This window comes from Pagrus pagrus (assembly GCF_965226575.1).
Source record: "Pagrus pagrus genome assembly, chromosome: 3".
Taxonomy (NCBI): Eukaryota; Metazoa; Chordata; class Actinopteri; order Spariformes; family Sparidae; genus Pagrus; species Pagrus pagrus.
In genome coordinates this window covers 3884011-3907504 of record NC_140187.1, presented here as the reverse complement: position 1 = coordinate 3907504, position 23494 = coordinate 3884011, and the positions used below count along the sequence as shown (strand labels likewise).

Genomic DNA, 23494 nt, shown 5'->3' with positions numbered 1-23494 from the left:
CTATCTTTGTTTTCATGACTGAATAAACTGAATAAACATATCCATATCCCTTTCCAGCTCCAAACAGTGTTCTATCTATATATATATATATGTATATATATTCTACCACCATATCTTAACTTTTACTCACAATAATCACACATACCAACCAAAATAAATAGATAAATGAACAGAAACTGCTGTAATAATGAGTTATGTGTCATAAACATCTAGTAAACGTACTCGGTGTCTCAAAGCTCACAGCTCAGCAGCTGTATCTCTGCCTCCAGTTCAGTTTTTCTCAGTTTTGATCAGCTTTACAGCAGATTGTAATGTTTCCCTCGCAAATGTTTAACTTTTTTCAAAATGTTCTATTTTCTGTAGCCGCCGAACAATAAATTCGGGTGGTATATTTTTCCCTTCCTACATGATTATGGCCTTTGGCGAGTCCAGCTGGGCAGTAAAAGCACTTAAACATGCAGCTATAAACTCGAGCAGACCTAAATTGAAAGTTGCCTCAGATGAGACATGCTGTTACAGTCTCGCCCCTATTGGTCCCTGGGGCCTGTCAATCACGGGGGTGACGTAATGCTGTCTGGCTTTGTCGATCCACGCACACACACACACACACACACAAACACACTAATAATCAACATTTTGAGTGTGTTTTTACAGCACTTTTGGGTTTATAAATATTTTAAAAGTCACATGGATGTCTGGATACTCGTGTCCGCTGTTGTAAAAATGTTGGACTACGGTGTTAATGCGTTTTGCCTGCATGTCAGTTAAACATGTTCACTTGTAATGAGAATGGGGGGTGATATTTTGGCAACATATTTGGAGTAACAATATAATGTGCTGCGCTTTCGTTTTTTGTCGTTTCACGTTCATTCCACCCCAATGTGGGCCATGCATTAGTGAAGGACACTCAATAAGGGTGAATACAGCAACAACACGCCAGTGGAAGGTTTTCATTGTGAAGCTATAAACTGTCTAAGTCTAGATCAAGTTCAGCCAAATCATCCACAGATGAATCCGAAAAGACGACACAAGACTGAAGTCAAAACAGACGTTATATTCACTGTGAGCGAGTCACCTTTTACATTTTCCTCTGCATTCTGATGTTGTCTGATGATACTGTCGCTTGGCTTCAGAAAACTTTGGTGGATTAATGATTTCAAGCTAAAATAATAACTTATGAACACCGATTAACTCAATGTGCAAATCAATGTCAAGGTTTTCTCACAATGCTAACTGAAATTAAAGGCTTTTAAAAAGGCAAGTAAGGTGACCTGGAGTTAAAATGATTTTGTCATACATGTTGATTCTAGCTAATGGTTAAAATGCGTTTTGTGTGTCACAAGATGTTCCCAGAAGGTGCAACACCCAGTAAGACTACCACTACTACCACTACTACCACCGTTCCTCAAGGCTTGATTGTGAACCCTGCAAGATGATCTTTGATTGGGTTCAACCGGGCTCAGCAGCCTCTACGGACATCATGACCGAAGAAGACAGAAGAAGAGAAGAAGAGAAACAGAAGTGACAGAGCAAGTAGAAGAAGACTTGTGTACTGTCTGGCTGACAGTTGTTGGCAAGACCTTTGCGTAATAAAAGACAGATGCCAAGCTAGCCTTCTGACTGTCGGACTGGGCTAAGTGATATTAACGGGCTTGCTAAGTTATATAATTGATATAGATGTTCGGGCTGCATTAGCAAAGGTCGGCCAGGTTAGCCAGTAGCATGTTATAGGCAGATGTTACAGTCGGCCTGGCAGCATAGTGTCTCTAGTTGTGGTTACATTAGCTCGACATGCTGCTGTTCTGAGTTGCAACGCTTGTGCAAAATTTTGACTGCTGCACGGCAAAAAACGACACAGTATTGTAACCAGGGATGCACGATATGGATATCCACACTGAAACTAACATATATTTTCTTCCTCTTCGCCATGTTTACATATACGCGTCGGAGCACTCTGTCACCCTATTGGTCAACATCAAGGAACACGTCGTAGAAGATGTCAAACTCGGCAGGAAGATACAAGAAATCCTGACATGCTCGACTTTCCGTCGGGGTGTCGTGGATCGTCCCAGCTGCAACATCACTGTTCTTCAATTATGTTACGCTACACGTATGTCGTCGTCCCCCATGTTCATAATCAGGCCGACGCTGGAAATTTATTGGCCACGACCAAATCACCTGAATACGTCTAGTCTGATCCCAACATTAAAGGTGCGTACCAGCCCCAACAGAAGCCATTTTGTTTTGTGTTATCGGCCGTAATTTCTTTATCTGCCGATAACCGCTAATCTAAATTTTCCATTATTGGGCTGATAATTGATCTGTTCCAATCATATCGTGCATCCCTGACTGTTACAGAAACCTGGGTTTGTATTCACGCTGGCGGTGTTGTTCTGCTCAGAAACTGAGGGGGCGCCAGATCGCTTTAAAACATGAATCCTTGCATGTTGCTTTAACGTTACGTTCTTACAAGCAACAATTAAAGTAATCGGTTTGCACGAAGCAACTCCGGAGCATGAATTAGTTATTATGTGAGCGTGTTTTGCTGATGCAGGACCATAATTGCTTGTGTGCACAATGTCGAGTAGTATTTTTTGTATGAATTAGTAATTTTATTCATTCATGAGCTCAAATTAAGTTTCGTGATCCGGGAGTCCGTTTTACGCACAATTTAGACATCTGATGAGCGAGTATGAGCAATTTCTGGGCCCGGTTATACCCGGTCTGATATGAGCTCTCAGCACAGAGGCTGCATCATAACAACAATAGATTATAGTTTGTTTGTTTGTTTGTTTTTCTTTTATGCATGCATGTAAAAAAAAAAAAAAAAAGTGTTAATAATTTATGAGCCATTAGCAAAAAAAACTTCCTCTTGCTCAAGGTCTTGTATGTTTTTTATAGTTATTTAGGTGATGCAGAAAGCTCTCTGGAGCAAATTTTTGAGGGGGCTCAAATAGATAAATAAATAAATAAACATATAAATAAATAAATAAATAAACAGACCCGACATGTCATCGCCTTTTATCTGCTGTTGCCCCTGTCTGTCTGTCTGTGATGTGCCAAAAAAGCAAGTGGAAATTGGAAATGAGAGACAGACAGACAGACACAGACAGTGTCACCGAGAGGAAGAGAGACGGGGGGAGGAGAGAGAGAGGGAGGGAGAGAGTCACTGAGAAATCCCTGGAGACAGAGAGAGAGAGAGAGAGAGAGAGACAGACAGGACCAGACAGACGTCCGTTAGCAGTTTAGTCGCCGGTCACTCGGCTGAAAACACGGAACCATTACGGACGGAACCGGACATCTAAAGTCGGTTCAACTACATTTTTTTTTTTGTGTTTTTTTTTATAGCAGCGTTTTCAAAAACTACATTCAGCGGCTGTGCCGACACTTCTGCGGTGCACCGGCAGATAGATAGACAGATAGATAGACTGATTTCGGAGGAAGGAGACGAAGAAGAAGAAGAAGAAGAAGAAGAAGGAGGAGAAACCGGAGAGAGGAGGACGGACGGACGGACCGGAGGGGAAGGAGAGGAGGCTGGAGAGAAAACAGAGAAGGGAGGATTTTTTCTTTTTAGGGGGGAGTTTGGTGTGCTGCTTTTTTTTTTTTTTTTTCTTTTCGGTCTCCCTCCTCTCCTTCTTCTCCTTCTTCTTCTTCTTCGCTTTCTCTTCTCCAGTCTTCCTTCTTCTGGAGCATTCATGTCTGATCCTAGGAGCCCTTAAATGTTGAACTTGATGGGTGTTTTAAACGCCACCGCCGCCAATGTCTCCTGTACTTGTAACTGCAAGCGCTACACCTCCCTCCAGAGCATGGAAATCAGTGAGTATACAACTTGAATTTCGCTACTTTTAAAGTTGCCACTCGTTTAAATCGTGACCGTGAAGTTACACGCAGTGTATTTTTGATTATTTAGATAAAGGAGGTGGTTTGGGTCTCATCGGCTCGGCTGTACACCTCCTCACAAGTACAGAAAGGGGCGAACATTTACCTGATGTTACAGTTTGTGGAGTGTTAACAGTCACTGTTTGGCTTGAGGGATGTTTGGTTGTGTTTCAGTGTCTTTTTAACCTCACTTCATGTGCTCACTCTTTCATTTTGAATGTATTTAACGTCCGCTTCATGTGTGTAAGTTGAGCTTTATAACGTTACAACCTTGATTATTCACCAACAACCCCGTTAACGTTACGCCTCGTACAAAAAAAGCAAACTATAGCAACTAAGCTAGTAGCTAAGTTAAATCGCTAGCTTAATTAAAAAGGACGCGAAGTTTTTCTCCACCTCATTTTGTGACTATCAACGCTTGATTTTGAACTTGAACCGAAAACCGCAAGCTTCACATCTCTTCTCCGACAGAGCCGATGTGAGCAAACCCCCCGTGTCAATTCACGTATGTGATTTTCAGGCTGCATTTGAGCTGTTTTGTCCGCTAAAGGAGGCGAAGTTTGACAGATAGTGTGATTTTTCAGTAGGGGTTCCTGAGCCGTTGGCGTTGTGTCTGCTTTTGATCCCAACGTCGCTTCATTTGAAAAGAGAGAGAGAGAGAGAGAAAAAGACCAATCTGCCTCTTCTCTGGAGGGTTTTTAACGGGGGGAAAAGAGGACTTAAAGTGTGTTTAAACTACCGGGAAGTCACCGGAGGGGACGTCGGAAGCGTGATATCGGAGGAATAGGTGGGTTTTGCTCGGTGTAAAAAGGGGGAGAGTTGGGAAGTTTTGTCGCCGCTTCGTCATTCGGGCAGAGCCAGACGTCTGTCTAGCCGTCTGCCTGCCTGGCCTGCGTGCGCGCGTGTATATGCGCGCGTGCGTGCGCATGTGTGTGGTCGTATCCGGGAAATCCCTGTTTGTATATGTGTGCGTGTGTTTGTGTGTGTGTGTGTTTATATATGAGTCTGCTTTTTATGTGTGTTGTTGTTTGGAGAAGCAAGGCACTAAACCTTTCCCCGAGGTTCTAGTCCCACCCGTGCTGGTAATGTATACAGTGACAATACTGAGAGCTGTGTGTGTGTGTGTGTGTGTGTGTGTGTGTGTGTGTGTGTGTGTGTGTGTGTGTGTGTGTGTGTCCAGCTGAAGTCACTGGCAGGGCTGACTCAGACACCTTCAGAGGTGAAGCAGGCCGGATTCAAGACAATGCATGCTAGGGCATCGACCGATGTGGCTTTTTTCAAGGGCAGAAATCGATACGTGGGGCCGATATTCACCTGCAGTAAAAATGAAAATCTTAGTGTCAAAGAGTCGAACAACAAGCGACGGAATAAAACTGAGTACAGTTTAATCAAGTTCTTCACGTTTATTTGTTAAATTTAGTTACTAGTTACTCTGCACATTCAGATTATTCAGTGTTTATAGTTGGTGTTGGGCGATGTCTGTCGAATTGGCATATGAAGATGTCCACAGTGGAACATCGTGATGGATGATGACATCGTTGTTTATGAATTTGAGGCAGCGTGTCCCCTCGCTGTTGTCGTGAGGCAGCAGTTGCGTATTAGCTCATCACTGTAGCAGCCGCTGTTTCCCACCGTTGCTCTGACAAGAATCTCCAACTGTCACCCTGCAGAGGAAACTATCTCCCGTTACCACCGACATACGTCCCTGTGCCAGGTTTAAAAGCGTCCTCGTCTCTGCACCACATGTCTGTTACTTAGCTTTGTTCGGCCTCATATGCATCAGACAACATTGGCCAACCAGCCAAGGAAGCTAAGAAAACTGTATAGAAACGTCATAACTGAGAGAACAGAGGCCCACATGAACAGAAACACTGCTGCCACAAATTTAACCGAGTGTCTTGGGTTCTCCTAACTGGTTTAATAAGAAAATAATAAACAGGACATAAAGACATAATGTACTGAGCAGTAACATACTTCTTTTCATTTCCGCTCCCCACATATCAAAAACAACAACAACTTTTTCCCTACGGCAACTCTGAGGGGACACGCCACTTAACTGTGCTCTCTGGTGGGAAGCCTTTTAAATCACGATGGTCAGGGATTAGTAGTCGATGGCTTCCAGCCATCGGCGATTGGACAATGGCATCGTTCATCAGCTCAACCCTAGTTTATAGGCTATTGATTGTGACGTGTTACCGATCAGATAGTGTTGAGGATGGGACACTGTCCGTCCAAAGTAGCACATTTTTTAAATGTGTTTATTTTATCAGCAATCTGACAAAATCACCAATACAGATGATCAAAAAAATGCTGAATATTGACCCTGATAATCGGCCAGCCCTGTCATTAGTCTGCCAGGAAACTGAGCCTATCACAGTCCAAGATATTGTCTTCAAATGTCTTTTTTTTTGACCTAGCAACAGCTCAAAACCCTAACTTATTCACTTTAAGATCAAAGAAGACAAAGAAAACCAGCCAGTATTCACATTTGAGAAGCTCTAACAGGTAGAGAATGATCCAAAATGATTATCAGGGTTGTTACAGATTAATTTCCCGCAGATTGACAAATCAATTAATCTAATAATGGTAATACTAGAAGTAGCAGTAATAGTAGAATAGCTGAAACTATGACCGGTATTTGCATTACAGACATATGGGTTATTCCTTTCAGTGCACTGATGTCATTTTGGACAATACGGTTTATTATTAAACAATAAAATATCCTGCATCCATTACGTAAGTATCTTAAGTGGTGTTCGATAACATAATGTTTATTTATATATTCTGTTTCTAAAGATTTGCTGCTTTATTTTGCTCTATGATTTTTTGCCAATCGTTGCAGCTTGATCCAGTGAATAGTAAACATAATAACATACATTTGAAGTTACTCATAATGGAAGGGAAGCAAGCATTTAGCCTCATGAAAGCCAGACTACACTTCATGAGTTCAGTTTGCGCACATGAATCAAAACAGGAAAAACATGCACAGAGATGGATTCAGCCTTGAGGACCTTAAACCTTGTGAGTAACAATTATAGACCTCAAAAGAAGCGTGATTCAATGACTCCTTGGCCTTTTTCCACCTATGATTTATTTAGAAACGGATTTTCTTGGATGGTTGAGGAGATTTTGACAGGCCTATTATGACTTTCCAGGTTTTAAATTTGGAAGAAAAAATAATTGAGAAGCCAGTGAGTAATGTGTTCACATAATCAAGGAGGGGTTCATGCTGGTGTCACCAGTCATCTGTTTGCCAGGCAGCCTGCTCAAAATGTAATCCGTTGTACGTGGATGCTTAGTGAGCCTTGTCAGACCAATCTAAACACCAGTAACTCCATTATACATGATAGTCATAGCATATTCATCTATCATCTTAATAGCAATCTTATCAGTGTAATGATGTAATTATATCTGTAAGGGTAGTATTTTTAGTAGGCTTAATAGTAACATAAGTAGCGGCGATGGAACGAATACCAGCACTAGTATCGGTATCAGCAGTAGGAATGGTTTCAGTACTGTACTGTCAGTCATGCAGGAGTACAAGCTGTAGTAGCATTGAGGGCTGCAGATAATGTTTATTTTCATTATTGATAAATCTGCTCATTATTTTCATGATTAATTGACAAACATTTAGTTTAAAAAATGTCAAAAATGTGTATAAAAAGGTCATCACACATCACAAGATGCCAAAGAGGCATCTTCTTTGTCTTCTAATGACAAAGAGAAGCAGCAGATGTTCGACAATTTACTTGAAAAATAACTTAAACGATTAACTGATTATCAAAATAGTTTTCTTTCGATCAACTAATTGACTAATCGTTGCAGCATTGTAGCAGTGCTACTACTTCAGTTAGTACTATTGCAGTATTATTATTATTATTAGCAGTAGTAGTAGCAAAATACATGACATGGCCAAAAGTGTGTGGACACTTGAGCATTTGCATCCATATATGACAGTCAGTCCAAAGAGCCTCCACTTTTTCAGCAGCCCAGTCAAGTTCTCCCAGACCAAACAGGGAGAACCACTTCCTTATTGACCTACATATGGGGGCATTGTCATATTGAAACTAGAAAGAGCCTTCACTAAAGTACAAAGTACAGTATTGTCTGAAATATCCTAGCATGCCTAAGATTTCTGCATAGATCATTAAACAGTTGTAATGTTTACAGCAGAAGTAGTAATCAATAAGTGAAATACAGATCATTGCCTGGACTTGTAACAGAAAGAAAAGATAAGAGTGCAGGCAGACACACACACACACACACACACACACACACACACACAATTCCTCTGTCTGAGAACAGACGTGATGTTTAGTCTGGAAGACAGAGGGAGGGAAACGTAAACCAAAGAAGGAGAGGAAAGACTGTGGGGACAAGAGAAAGAAGGGAGGGAGAAGAATATATCAAAACTTAAAAGTCAGAAGAGAAAGGTAGATAAACTGAACGAGAGCGAAGAGCAATGGAAATAAGCAAAACAAGAGAAGGATTCTGGCGAGGAGTTGAATGTTTTGGCCTTTATTAAAAAAAAAGAAACAGGATTTTGTTCAAGGTGTTTCAGCTTTACTGGACATTATGCAGCGGAGTGTGACAGGAAAGATGAAAGACACAGTGAAGAAAGTATAACAGAGGATAATCCACGTTATACACTTGAGATGCGGTGATCAAAGGACGGTGTAGACATGATAGAAAAAGCTGGAGCTCCCTGTATCTGTACTTCAGAAGATCTCTAGATGCATAAAAATCTTTCATTTTAAAAGGTCATCCAAATGAAAGAAATAGAGCTTTTGTGGAGGTTTTTTTCCTTCATTTTATTCACGTTTTGATCATAATACAAAACCCAACAACATGTCTTTCCAGATAAGAATTATTTGTAATGAGCATTCATAATCAAGGAATCCAAAGCAAGATGGCTAGCTACAGCTAGTCACCAAGATAAAATGTCGGCAGTTAACCTTTCTGCAATCCACTGATACGCTCACATTTGTGCATGTCACATGTACCATATTGACATTTCTAATATACGTGCTATTTGTTTTCTGACCTGACTTTAATACTGGGAAGGGGACGGGATGGTGGTGGAGCTAGACAACAAGGCTGCCAAGTGAGTGACCAGTTCAAGACTGCGTTTTCAACCTTTTTAAGTATTTTACCACTGGATAGTTTTAAGGAAACCTCAGGACTATTTCCTGCTGTGTTTGTGCCAACGAAACCGGGTGTTTCTAACAAGACCTCTGAACGTTTCTTGCTGTGTTTGAGCCGACATAAACATGTATTTTAAGCCAAAACATGGTCTTTTCCTAACCCTTACCAAGTGATTTTTGTGCCTTAACCGAACCAGATCATAATCACAGCATTGTCACAACATTAAATTGAAAATTTAACCTATAAAGAAATGTAAAGTTGAAACTTAAAGAAATGTAAAGGTTTAACATAGACGTGGTTTGCAGAAACGTACAGTGACGACATTTATTCTGGTGATTGGGTTGCTAGCTGTGGCTGCTTTATCACTTATATACCACATAGCCTAAAAAACAATAGCAACTCAACTAGCTGAGTCCTGGTCACGTAAGGAAAAGGCCAGTTCACTAAGGCTGTTATATATTACGACCCACCTGCAACAGCTGCATTTAAACCGTTTAAATACTTTAAAGTGGTCAAACTTCCCAGACTTGTAAAGGAGCTGCAGAGACCTTGACTCACGTCCAACTACCATTCATCTGTCTCTCTGTCTCTCCCGCACATTGTCCCTCATCTGGATCTGTGAAGCTGTAATTGCAGGGTTACATATACCTGTTACACCCTCTGACATATAAGAGCACACACATACACACACTAATATGCAAAACACATCTGTTCTGAGCGGCAGTCAGACATCGCTAGTCAAAGCACATGACATCAGCATTACTCACAGGCTAGCCATGTGTGTGTGTGTGTGTTTGCGCGAGTGTGTGTATGTGTGGTGAAGTCATTGCTGGTATCAGCTTGTAAGAATCATTTCCTACCAGCAGCTTGGTTTCCCTGTGCATTTGTTACTACATGTCTGGCCTTCTTGACACCAACACCTCCACAGTCTGCCTCTACAGCCAACATAAATGTTACCCACAGCGTTTGTCTCAGTGTGTGTGTGTGTGCGTGTGTGAGCGTGTGTGTCTGTGAGTTCAGCTGGAGGGTAGTGGTATTTATTTTGGTTATTGAATTCGAGGAAAAGAGTCAGAATGTTCCTCCGTGGAAAGGAGGTGACTGCAGCAGCAACCGCAAGAAGGAAACGCTGTGACACATTCCTGTAACTGTTCAGCTGCGAGTTTGCGACATTAGCCGATGAGCAAGACGCTGAAACTGTAGCTGACGCTTCTTGACTTCATCGTTGTCGGGTTTTGTCTCCAGAGGTGAATAATATGTTGATTTACGGTTGGTGGTCGTTTGTATTACATCAGATCTGAAAACAGTATCACAATCTGCCAACTGCAACCAACGATTATTGTCATTGTCAATTATTGGTTAAACATTTTCTTGATTGATGAATTAGTTGTTTTGGTCTGTAAAATTTGGGCTTTTCTTTCCTTCAAAATCGCTCAAACAGATTAATCAGTTCAAAGATTTGTTGGTGATTAATATGTTATTTGACAATGGATCAATTAATCAATTATTCATTCCTCTATTATCAAATCCTGATGCCTTTTAAATCCCTCATCGAATCCATTGCAGTTCAGCTCTAAACACTGAAAACTCTAAATTAGCTTAAAGCATTAACTCAGTTTTTACTTGCTGAGTGGGCAGAAACATAATTAACAGCTCACAAGTACAACCTGAAAATGAGATGAGCAGCAGAAGATATTAAATGTTGATTTGATATTTATTGGACACACTGTCCACTTGGAGATCTCACAGATTGCTGCTCACAGTCTTTGGCTGAGCACAGACGCCGGCTTGCAGACAGCACTTCCCTCCAACCAGACAACAGCCAAGTCTCACTGTGGCCTTTTTGGCAGGTGACACAGGGCATTAATGTTAATTAATTACAGCTTATGTAACACCAGAGAAAGTCATCGCCGGCTTCAAATGAGAAGCCTGCTTACCTGAATGTTCTCAACATTTCCAATAAGCATCTAATATAAAACATCTATACTGTAGGTATATATAGGTTATTATGTGATTATTGTGATAAAGAAATATGCATATTGTGTTAGCTTAGGGAACATCAGAGCTGCATGACATCATTTTCTGAACATATACTGAATATGAAGTGAACTGCAAATGTCTTTATCTGCTTCCTTTAACAGTTTTTTGGAAGTAAGGTTGATTGAAACTGCGATTCGTAATAAATTGACACAAATATCGCAAAAGGTTTATATGCTTTATATTTGCCTTTTTTTGAAACAATGAGTTAATGTGCTGAATGGGAGACGGAAACAATTTCTGAATAAGGTCTGCCGTAGCAAACAGTTATCTCACATGGCTGATCAGCTGACTATTTCGGCTCTGAAAGAAGAAGAATAATTCCCAGACTAATTTCCACATTTCCCTCCAATAGATGGCCAAGGCGTCTTTATTTCTGGTTTCTCTGTTTTTTCAAGGTATAATATTATAATAATACACTTTATTTATATTGCACTTTTCTTAAAAAAAAGTTACACGGTGCTTTACAAAAGAAATGAAACCAGACAAAGCAGGAGACAGTGGAAATAAAAAAAACATCTATTGCCGATCGACAAACAACTGGTTTTGTTCCTGTTTTGCGAGCTCTACTCGATGTACAGCCTGACATAGCCTATTCCACTTTGCATAACTTAGTTTATTAGCTTTGCATTTTCTTTAGTTTTTCTTTTTTTTGTGACATTTCAAAAGTTTGCCTCAAGTTGCTTAATAAACTGATGGATAAACAAGCTAACGTCTCTTGTATCATCCGCTTGTAGCTTATATGAAATCTGTGTGCAAAAGCGGCAGCACTCAACAATATTTACTGTATTTTTAGCTTGAAAAAAAGTCACCCTGCATCTGAAATCCGTCATGTGTCATTCTGTCATAGTCATGTGTCAATCTCTGCGAGACATCACTCTCCACATCCTGTTCAAGCTGCAGCTCCCATGTGACAAACAGATGATGTCTACAAATCAGTGTTAAAATTTTTCGCTTCCACTTTTGACAGCATATTTGTGATGCAAAACTACATCCTCAGGCAACCCGCATGCAAGTTTGCCTTTGATCGCTCACACTGTAATAGCCGTACAAGAGGCAACTTCTACACCATTTTAACTGAAATAACTGTGATAAATGTGCTGTCACTGTAGCTTCAGCAAGGAGACACAACAATGGAAAGAAAGACAAAGAGTCGACCTCATCAGCTTTTAAGAAGACAAATGGATAAAGGCACAGGCTGCAGCTGAACAGTTTTAGAGGTTTTGTCTGTTCATAGTGCTCTTTTTGACATGGTTGTCAGTTCCTATAGGTGTAATGTTTTGGATCTATTGATGGAAGAATACCAGTCATCCAAAATAATCAGATATGAGCGATGTCTCAGGTGTGAGTGCAGCCTGTAGGAGGCATGTTTGAACAGATCCAAGAGAAACTAAGTGCTCCAACAACAAAACAAAAAAAAAGTGAAATAAGAGTTCAAATCTGTCATATTTTCAAACATTGCCAACCATTTTAATGCACTGTTTATCTTTCTTGTCACTTGTCTTTTAGTTTTCATTGATTGGTTTTCTTCCTTTCCTTCTTTCCGTCTCTCGTTCTGTCTCTTTTTCTCTCTCACTCAGTGAATCATGGAAATTAAATGATTGAGTCTGTTCTGGCTGGCCTCCTAGACTTATTATGTAAACCTCTCTGTCTGGCTGTCTCAGTACTCTGTGTGAGTGTGTGTGAGTGCGTGTGCACATGTGTTAGTCGGCGTTTGTCTATTAATTTCCTGTCTGTGCTACTGTGTGTTTCTCGTGTACGTGATGTTGTGACAGTCAGTTTGAGGGAGGAATGTAAAATATAAAACATTTTGTTCTATATTTGCCCTTTTTCTTGCAGTAAAGAACAGAGGTTGATATCATGCGTGTTTACAGAAGCCTGTGTGGATCAAACTCTGCCTTTTGTGTCTTTTCTTCTTTGACTGACAGCTGGCATCCTCCCAGAACCAGAATCACTTTAATCCTCGTGTAAGATAAACAGACAGTAATTTGTCTCGGAAGAAATGATTAAGCCACCGAAAGTCGACTCAGCTGCAGTTTCTTTTCAATTAAGACATGATACTGGGAGCTGCCCAGTAAAACCACAGTCTCAGTTGAGCAGTTACTCAGGAGCACGTCAGTAGCTGTGGATGCAGGGAGGAGCATTTCCTGTTGACTTTGAGTCCAGTTGACCTTCTGTCGATGTGTCCTATACCGTTCTTCTTGCCAACTTTCATTTCTGCCTTGTTCTTTTCCATCCTCTTTTTGATTTAAGTGAGGGTTAGTTATTAGTCTCATTCATTTTTCCTATAGACAATTTAAGTTGACAGAAATGAGTTGAGATTTTTTACAGAAAACTCTCACCTCCAGTGTTCCCAAGTGGTATTGCTGTTGGTGCACCTGTCACAAAGATAACTGGATTATTTTCCTTTTTTCTCTGAGTAGCACCTAACTAACAACACAGGACCAAACATGAGTTTATTCATTTATTTAGACTGTAATGGAGACATGATAGCAGATTGAAATAGTGCCAGCCTGACTGGATCGCCAGCTAGCATTCAATTTCCTGGAGGATTTTGTGCCTGATGACAAAACTGCATTGTGCATCATGAAACATTGAAGCAAACAACTCTATTTCTATTTTAAATCAGTTCAAGCAGTTTAAGCGCTGAGTCAACTGTGGATGAACTCAGCAACAATGGCACCATGGTTAGTACTTAACTGCACCAACAAAACGTTTTGAATGTGTAACCATTCTCATTTGCACTTCTGACTGCTTCCTTCTCCTTGGCGTTGTTGGCAGAGGCTTTTTGATCTGCTAAAACTGACAAACTGATGGAAAACACCCGATTTCTCAGAAACATAGTGTTTCTATGTGAATAAAACACTGAAGATATTATTAAAAGAAAGATTGAAAGAGGTCATAGTATGCAAATGTTCAGGTTCATACTTTTATTTATGTCCTAGTATAATAGGTTTACATACTTTAATTTTCAAAAAACACATTGTGTCTTGAACGCTCTGCGGGTCATGCCAAGCAAGGTAGTGTGATCTAAAATAACGCTGCTATAGCAGTAGCAACTGTATGTCTTCTGACTGACTGGAGTTTATATATTTTATGATATATATAAAGATATGTATTTATATAATGCCTGTTACATAGTGACGCATTTAAGTTACTTTGGGCTTTGGGCTTTTTCACTATCCAGACCTTTTAAATGCACAAAGATGCTACATAACACAATAAAGGAAAGGCAAAATCCCAAAAAGCACCAAAAAAACTCTCTATTTAACCGTCTTAAATTCTTTCCACCTTATTTTTCCTCCTTTTAAAGGTAGGGAGGGTTGGAATTTGTCCCAAGTTTGAACCCAAAGTGTTGGTATTTCACTACCAAGGAATGAGCCTCAACAATCAACTATCTTTCTCCAGAATCACCTTCCCCACCTTTCAGCTCCTTCCTGGCCTCCTTCCTCTTCAGCTCACATCCTTCTTCCTTGCTTCCTTCCTTTCTTCTCCGCTCCCTTCATGCTTTTCATTCGAACTCTCAGCTGTTCATTGTTTCTCGGTCTAGACGCCAATAACCCACACGCACACACAGAAACCAGAAAAAAAGTCATCATCATGCTCTCATCATGCATATATGTAGATGCATGCAGAGTGTGGGTCGAGGGGTCGAGGTCATCGTCACATTGGGGGTCGTGTGTGTTTGTGTGTGTGTGTGTGCGCTTTCTGCATATAATCTGCATACAAGGCAGCGCTCAGCTGAGGCCCTTGTAGTCTGTTGGACCCATATTGTCCCATTAATTAGTCTGAAGTCAGAGTCGGCCCTATATGTCTGTCTCGCTGTGTGAATAAATCCATACTGAGACTGTCTGAGGACCAAGAGGCTGCGCTATAAATAAAGGCAATGACTGTCTGCCTTATATATGCATAGAGTGTCAGACGACGATGTGGGAAAGATTGTCTCTTGTTTTTCATTAATTAGTCTGAAGCAGAAAAAAATAGCCTGTATGACTGTCTGGTTCTCTAAATACTTCAATTGTCGTCTGTTTAAGAAGCTCAAAACAACTGTGTCTTGTCTTTCATTAATTAGTCTGTGCCAGGGGAAGTTTTGTGGTGTAGGATTGTCTAGTTTCTAAATGTTCAAATTAACATCTGATTACTTGTGAAGGAGAAATTTAAAAGTGTCTTGGCTTTTGTTAATTAGTCTAGTCTAGCCTGGAAGTTATTAATGTCGTCTGCTAATGTGGAATTGATTGCGGATGTAAGGCTGTCCGCTTTTTAAAAGGAGTTATATTTATATCTTTAAATTGATTTAAACTATTATAAACTCTTCTTAATGGACAAAAATGTCTGTGGAGCTGTCTAACAAGCTTAATCAGTCTTACTTTCGGGCCTGAAGTGTTTATACTATGTAAGAAAGAGTGAGCATTACTGAGATCTCGAAAACGTCAGCTGACGACATGGTCGGATTGCGTCGAGTGTTTCAGAGCCATAAGTTCTGTTTGGCTGTCTAGTTTCTCGACAGCTTCCTGTCATTTAGTGTTATTTGTTGCTTGGGTGTCTTTAATTACTCTGATCCACAAAACGTAGTTTTGAAGTGTGTTTAATTAATGAGTAACTGGTCACTGCAGTGTGTGATATGGAAAATAAACTGTCTTCATGAATTAGAGAAGAAGAACAGAAGCTGCTGCTTTATAGATACGCAGTATGACAATATAAACAGACCTTCGAGAAAATGAAACTTATTCAAGATGTATTTGTTTTGCTGTTGGTGACTCTCTTTGGCTGCTTGAACGAGCATCTGTTCGGTGAGCAGATATTAATGTTCGATGTGAAAGCAGCGTTTTGGATGATATGGAAAGAAATGTGGCCTTTAAACAAATACAAATCTATTTTAATGCTATTATATGTCTGTGACAGCCTGATAGGCCCAGAAATAAGAAACATCATGCCTACATCTCCGAGCCGACCTACTTAAGTAATTCAGTTTCAACACATTTGTTCAGCGCATAATTGCCATTACAAATTCAGATATTCAGATGTGTGCATGCAAATGCTGTTTGTTTTGATGGGGGATTTTTTTGCATATGAAACCAACGTTGCTCAGCATCTGTGGGGAGAGGGGGTGAAGAGAGGCAGTCTGGGTGTCTGGGAGGGCAGAGGTCAAGGGTCAGGTCAGGAGAAGGCAGGGAGGGGGAGGGGTGAAAGGTTCATTGTCACGACAGTGGAGGCTGGTTTATGAAGCATGTGTTTGTAATTTTGTGTAATATTTCACCACAGTTTACATCTCGTTGCGTTCCAACGCGCTCATTATTACTCGTTATTTGCGTAAACAGTTATAAACACCCTTTTAAGTTACCAAAATGTGACACTGCATGAGCTTATTGATTGCATTGATCAGTTCAGTTTAATCAGCTTGTTTTATGGAGTGTAGATATGTTTCGGTGTGTGTATGAGGCCTTTAATGAGGTGAGATGATTGACTTGTCATTTCAAAATCATCAAGTATTATCTGATCACAATGCTGCCAGTAATGATGTAATAATACAACTGACAGCAGACTGACAGATTGATATCTGACTGGCTGTACTGTCATTGTTCAGCCAACTAAGTCTCAGGTGAAGTGTTGGAACAGTTGCAAATGCTCCAAATAAGCAAAATATGCACATTGAGTTTACATTTTGATAGCTCTGTCTAGGGCTGGACAACATGTATGATATATATCGTTATCTTGATGTGAGGCTGTTTACCATCTGAGATATCATTATATGACGATATGGCTTAGGTGTTGCCTTTTTCTGGTTTTAAATGTCGCATTGTCTGAACTTCTCAGACTATCCTTTACCTACTTATATCCACATTACTGAGGATTACTTCTGACTTGAACACTTCCATATAGCATACGCAGCATATAAACAATTCATACATGGGTTTATAACACACTAAGATGTAGTAGTAAGGAGATATAAGCAGTAATTGATATATTGTCTAACATTAACTCCTTCTGTGGCACTTATAAGTGGAGGCTGATGTGTAAACAGATAATAATGTTACAATCAAGTTGCAATAATGTGACATATCTTAAAATAAGTCTACCTGGGAGAGTTAATAATAACTGACATATATAGAAAATATCATTGTATCTGCTTACAGCTATATTACAATATAATGCTGTGCTCACACGCAGATTATCTGAGTACTGCTGATCTGTCCCTGACACAGTGATCTACATATAGTATGTTGTTCTTTGAATAAATTGTATTCATATACAGTAGAGCAGAGCCGTCACTCAGTCAGCTGCTCCTGACAGCGAGACCGAGTCTAGACAATCGACGCGCACGCAGTCTCAACCCCCCAACACACATGACATAGACGTTCATGACCGTGGGCTTGACCTCAACACACACACACACACACAACACACACACACACACACAGGCAGACTTGTAGGGAGGACTGTGTCTGCCTCACTTTGCCCTCTGGCCCATAGGAAACAGCTGGGACCACTTCATTTGCATCCACAAACACACACACACAGGCAGACGACACTGTGACCCCGCCTCTCTGTTTATATTACTAAAAATGATCATTATACGTTCGACTATTCAAACACACAAGCAGCTCTTATTATAAGCACGCATCCTGACACAAACCAAGCTCCACCTCGACGACAACAACCCCCACAGAGGCTGCGCTACAGTGTGTCTAGACAAGAAGAGCAGACACAACTTTATTTGCGCTCTAATGATGTGATTTTAATGGTTTTTAGGGGCCAAAGGGGAGAACATAAAAGCCCACGAACACATCAAAATAAAATGTTGAAGTAACCATTCTGATTAGTCACATCTCTTGAGCTGAGGCTAAATTGGCTTAATATGAAAGCACATCTTTTTCTCCCCATCCTGGCTTTTAGTGCACAATAAGATAGTGTTTTTCAAAGCACAAAAAAGTTTTGTGTTGATGGGTAATACTATTACTTAAGCCTGCCCACAATGGAATATACTGTATCTGTGTTTTGGACTGTTGGTTAGACAAAACAAGCAATTTGATGACCTCACCTTGGACTCTTGTATCTTCTTAATTATTACATATCAGACATTTTATAGACAAAATAGTCAATTAAGTGTGAAGCAAGTTCTGATCTCTAGATTTTAACTTTAAGCAAACTACTTGAGCATTTTTACTTGATTGAATCTTGATACTAAAAGCAGAGTGAATAACAGACTTTAATCAAGCAGGTGGACATAAACACAACTCAAAATTAACTATCCATGAATTATCTGTTGGATGTGTAGATAGAGTCAGAGTCTGACAAATCTAATTACTCAACCTAAACTTTACCTACATTTTGACCACTTTTGCTTTGCTTTGACCCTGAATGTGCAAGTTTGACGCAAGAAATAATAATGATGGGAATCAATTTAAAAGCACAAAACACGACATTTAGTTTCACAACCTTGATCGGATTCAGGTGTCTGATCAAGGTTTGCACTGCGAATAATTTTCTGTCTCTAGCCTTGAGACAACAGCCTGTTATCACATCTGACTCCACCTCACCCTTCATGTTGCTTTGAGTTAAGTGTCTCGGTCTGGTTCAGTCACAAGGCCTGAGAAAGAGAAAAGATTTCTAAAGAACTTCTTAAAAAAGTCATATTTCCGCGTCCAACAAATGGGACAGTGAGACGAGTCTTGTTGCAGGAAGTGAACTGTGAGCCAACGGAAAGGTTCCCATCACACCTGAGTTGACAGATTATTGGCAACATCAGAAGCAACTGGGTCCACCAACCTCCCACAACTCGTTCAGTGAAGAGAGGGTCGGCCTTGCCAGCTGGCACACAAACAAACACACATATATGAGGCCCATATCGTTTTGTGCTCCATAGGCACGGAGCCAGATTCCCAGCTTGTTTGCCATCCATCCATCCATTAAGCCTTTATTACTCAACCACAGATCCACTCATGGTAAACATTTCTGACACTGATGCGGCAGAGAAACGTTGACAACATAAGTCACTGTCAGCAGGGAACTGGAATAGATGGAGATTTGCTCTGCCTCCTTACACACAGAGTCCGAATAAGAGTTTCCAGGTGTGTGTTGGATATTTTCCAGATGTCACATTCGATAAACGTTGACTTGAGAATTCTTCCGACCTTCAGAAATTCTGTTTTTGTTAAATTCCCAGACAGTTAAATATATGCGTCACTACACCTCCCTCGCTCAGTCTTTTTCCTTTTTGAAACTTTTCCTTTGCTATGCTTCATTTGAATGTCTTTGTCAGAGAGATGGTGTTTGGGTTCCTGCAGAGATTTGTTTTGTCTAAAGTAGAGGTTATCTCTCGCTCAGACACAAAGGAGAGGGCGAGTTGTTTCATGTGGAGGATCATTTGAGCAGAGTCTCTAAGGAAGAAAAGATCTTTTCAAAGCCAGGTGTTTGTACTGTTTCTACTGTCGGCAACTGAGCCGCCCTGGTGAGGCAGGCGAGGCTGCAGTCTGGTCACACAGGGAGCGTTAACGCATTCGCATGCTTGTGTTGTTTCTCAGTGGTGGTGGACAGACTGAGTTATGAGGATAGGAACAAATTCGATCATAAAAGATTTCAGTATTAATGTAACGCTGTGTGCTAAAGAACCTAATTATCATGAGACCTTAGACTTAAATATTGCTGTTTATTGATGTGGTTCTTGGGAGTATGAGCAGCAAAAGTTATTTTGTTCATCTAGAGCTGCAACAATTAGTTGATGAGTCGCCGTCTGTTTTAATAATCAGTTTATTGTTTCGGTCACTTTTCAAGCAAAAATGTCAAACAATTGTTTGTTCCAGCTTCTTAAACGTGAGGATTTACTGCAATTTTTTATCAGTTATTGTGGTAAGCGTTTGGATTGGACAAAAGAAGCCATTTGAAAATGTCACTTCTGGGCTCATTTTGAGTTTCTGATGAGATTTTTTCTGGCATTTTATAAACTAAACAATTAATTGATTAAATGACTAACTGTGAAAATAAAGATAAATAGAGCAGATGTATCCGCTGGAAAATAGTTGTTGGCTGCGACCCTAGTTTAAATTGCCAGAAGAAATGTTAACAATGTACATGTTGAAACTTAACACTTCTCAAGCTTCAGTTTTGACTTCGATGTTGTGACGACGCTGTGCTTCTGATCTGAGGTTTAGGCACAATCATGGCAAAAACACCCTGTTTTGTCACAAGACACTTGAAGATATCTGGTCTATCTGTCAAGAATAACTAGTTTTTGTCACCACAAACATAGCCTCCTTTTAAAAAATCCAGTAGTTTCGCACTTACAAATGTTGAAATGCAGTCTCGGACTGTGGTCACTGGCTTAGCAGCCTTCTCACCTGTGACCCTCCACCTGCTGATATGAAAGTCTGCTCATAAACATGTAACATGAGCGTGATATGACACGTGTTGTAGTTATGTCAATATGGTACACATGTTATCCTGGCGACTGTGCTTGGGAGAATTATGCAGGATTTCACGAGAAAGACAGTAATACACAAACACAATCTTGTGTTATGGAAATATTGTTTTTTTAGTCTTTTCCTTTTCTTCATCTCAGGACTACACAGTTTTATCTGGAGCCCCCCTGGAGGGTACCAATGGAAATCACTGGCCTGTTATGACTTGACATTTATCTGCTAAAGAGTTTGAGAATGAATTTCATGTAACTGAAATGAACTTGAAACCCTTTGACATTATACGATTCATTGTTAATATAAAGTATTGATTAGTGGGGCTTTCAACAAGACTGCGTATATAGCTGGGGGAAAACAGCCTGTTGAATCACATGACACACACACACACACACACGCAGTTCGAACACACATACTGAAGCATTATTCATGATGTTGACCTGTTTTCCACACACACTCACATAAACCGAAGCTGCAGCTAGATGTTCTTTCAGTTCATTACTGTTGCTTATTAATGTGGAATTGATTTTCCCAGACACACACACACAGACACACACACAGACACACACACACACACACACAGGGTCAGACATTCAGAACATTCAGACATTGTTGTGTCTAGCCAGGTGTGTGTGTGTGCGCGCGCATGTGTGTGTGTGTGTAAGGACCGGCTGAGCTGGTTTTGCTTTGGCAGCAACACACTGTTTGGACAGGACAGCATGTCTGGCTCATACACACACATCCGCACACACATCCGCACACACACACACACACACACACACACATACCCACACACACTCTTACCCACGTCCCCCCCTCCTTTGCAGGCTTGATCTCACACTGTCTCGCACAACTGCATTCACTTTATCTAACACACACACCTGCAGTTTCAGCATAACAGGTTTGCCCTTGAATATTTTTTAGACTCAATTTTTGCCGCCTCAATGCTCGTCTTTTCCTCTTGTCACTGAAACAGACGCACAGCGTTCTCATGAAGAGTAAAAAAACTTTTATTTTCTGAAGCTAAAAAGGAAAAACCTCTTTAACTTCAAGAAAATGATGTGTTATTAAAACACAATCTGGCTTTTTGCGAAGGTTATGAGTCAACCTTCAACTGCAAATGATGTTTTTGTCATTAAAATATTGGCTGTTAGGGCAAGAAATGGATTTATGACACAATGTAACCGTCGATGTGGCTCCACAGAGAAAAAGTTAACGTAGTTTGATTTGTCTTTGCAGCTACGGCAGATTTTAAAAATGTTTACGTGAGAAAAGGTCACCAACTTTATTGAATCTCAATGAATTTTGTTGCAGCCTTAATTTACTCTGATCACATTTTTTTAATCAAACATGAAGTCTGGATCTCCCATAATTTGCATCCGACACAGATGTCCAGAATCTTAATGAGGAGACAAAAACAAAAAGTCAGCACATGAAAGGAAAGTGGAGCTCGGAGGATTAATCGATTCATTGATTAGTCAGTCGACATAAAAGTAACCAGCAAGAAAAACATCATAGTCAATTTACTCTCTTTAGGTTTTTGGATTGTTGGATAAGACACAGTGAGACATTCAGTAACATCACCTTGAGCACTAGAAATATTCTGACACCTTTTCTGATATTTTACAGACGATGAGTTGTTTGGTCTGTGAAAATGAAAGAAAGGTTCAAGCTTCTCAGATGTGAGGATCTGCTGCTTTATTCTGTCGTCTTATTTAGTGCTAATAGTCGCAGCTCTTAACTCAGTGAATCCAGTAAACACTGTAGATATTATTATGAATTAGGGCTGCAACTAACTATTATTCTTATTGTCGACTAATCTGTTGATCATTTGCTCGATTGATCGTCTATGAAGTGTCAGAAAATGGTGGAAAGTGTTGATCAAAGCCCAAGATGAGAGAGCAAATGTCTTGTGTTGTCCGCAAAGATATTCAGTTAAATGGCATAGAGGAGGAAAGAAAACAGAAAGTATCACATTTAAGAAGCTGAAATCAAATTGTAATTACAATTACTCGATTATAAAAAACAGATAGTTATAGTACAAATAGTTGACACCTAAGCGATCAATCAATAATCAGCAGATTCATCGATAATGAAAACGATCCGTGTCGCAATATAATGTAAAACTTGTGATGTAGACTTTAGTTTTAGACACCTTGGATCGGACTATAACTTACCTGATGCGCTGTGTGCACGTGTCCATGCACACACACACACACACTGCAGACTGTTAATGATTACTATTATGTCTAGCATCACATTGGATCAGAGCCATCAAACACACACACACACACACACACACACACACACACCCCTCTGCATGTGACCTGCCCACAGCGACTCTGTCTGACTTCCCTCTCTCTTTCACATTCAAATGAACAGTGTGTGTTTGTGTACGAAGGTCTAACTGTGTGTGTGTGTGTGTGTGTGTTCGTGCACGTTGGACTGAGTGCGTGTATCTGTGTGTGCGGGGGTGCGAGACGACAGGGGTAGTCTAGCTCCTTCTGGCTAGAATTCTAATGAGCATCACACACACACACACACACACACCGCAAACCACACACTAACACAATCCAGACACATGCACACACACACACGCACACTCACAGAGCCAGACAAGCAGCTGATAATGAGGTTTGATTTTCATATGTTTCAGACAGAATGCTCTGCAGGTCAGCTAGTACACAGAGGAGCAGTGTGTGTGTGTGTGTGTGTGTGTGTGTGTGTGTGTGTGTGTGTGATTTCTGGTCTCGTTGGACTTTACATATTCTCACTTTTTCCGTTGTTAACATTAATGACCGTGTGTGTCCATTACAGCACGAGGTGTGTCATTTGCTTTTGTCTGTGTTTTGTCTCTGGTTAGCTGATGTTTCTGATCTCAGCACAGCCAGACTTCCATTTAATTTTTATTTTTTTATTTTATTTATCTATTAAAGAGCAGCCAGACTGCTGTTTGTGGTTACATTACAAAAACCAGCAATGAGTCAAACATTCATTTAAAACACAACTCTCTCTCTGGGTATTAA

The 23494-nt window shown here is 40.3% G+C and overlaps 1 protein-coding gene across 1 annotated transcript in view; it reads left to right on the top strand.

Annotated features, from left to right (window-relative positions):
- The first annotated feature begins 3245 nt into the window (after positions 1 to 3245).
- The window catches only part of pmepa1 (prostate transmembrane protein, androgen induced 1), a 43841-nt gene continuing 23592 nt past the window's right edge, over positions 3246 to 23494 (top strand). Inside the window, exon 1 of the mRNA XM_084349537.1 lies at positions 3246 to 3816. Coding sequence (XP_084205663.1) covers positions 3720 to 3816 — 97 coding nt within the window. The 5' untranslated portion in view covers positions 3246 to 3719. The remainder of the gene's footprint in view (positions 3817 to 23494) is intronic.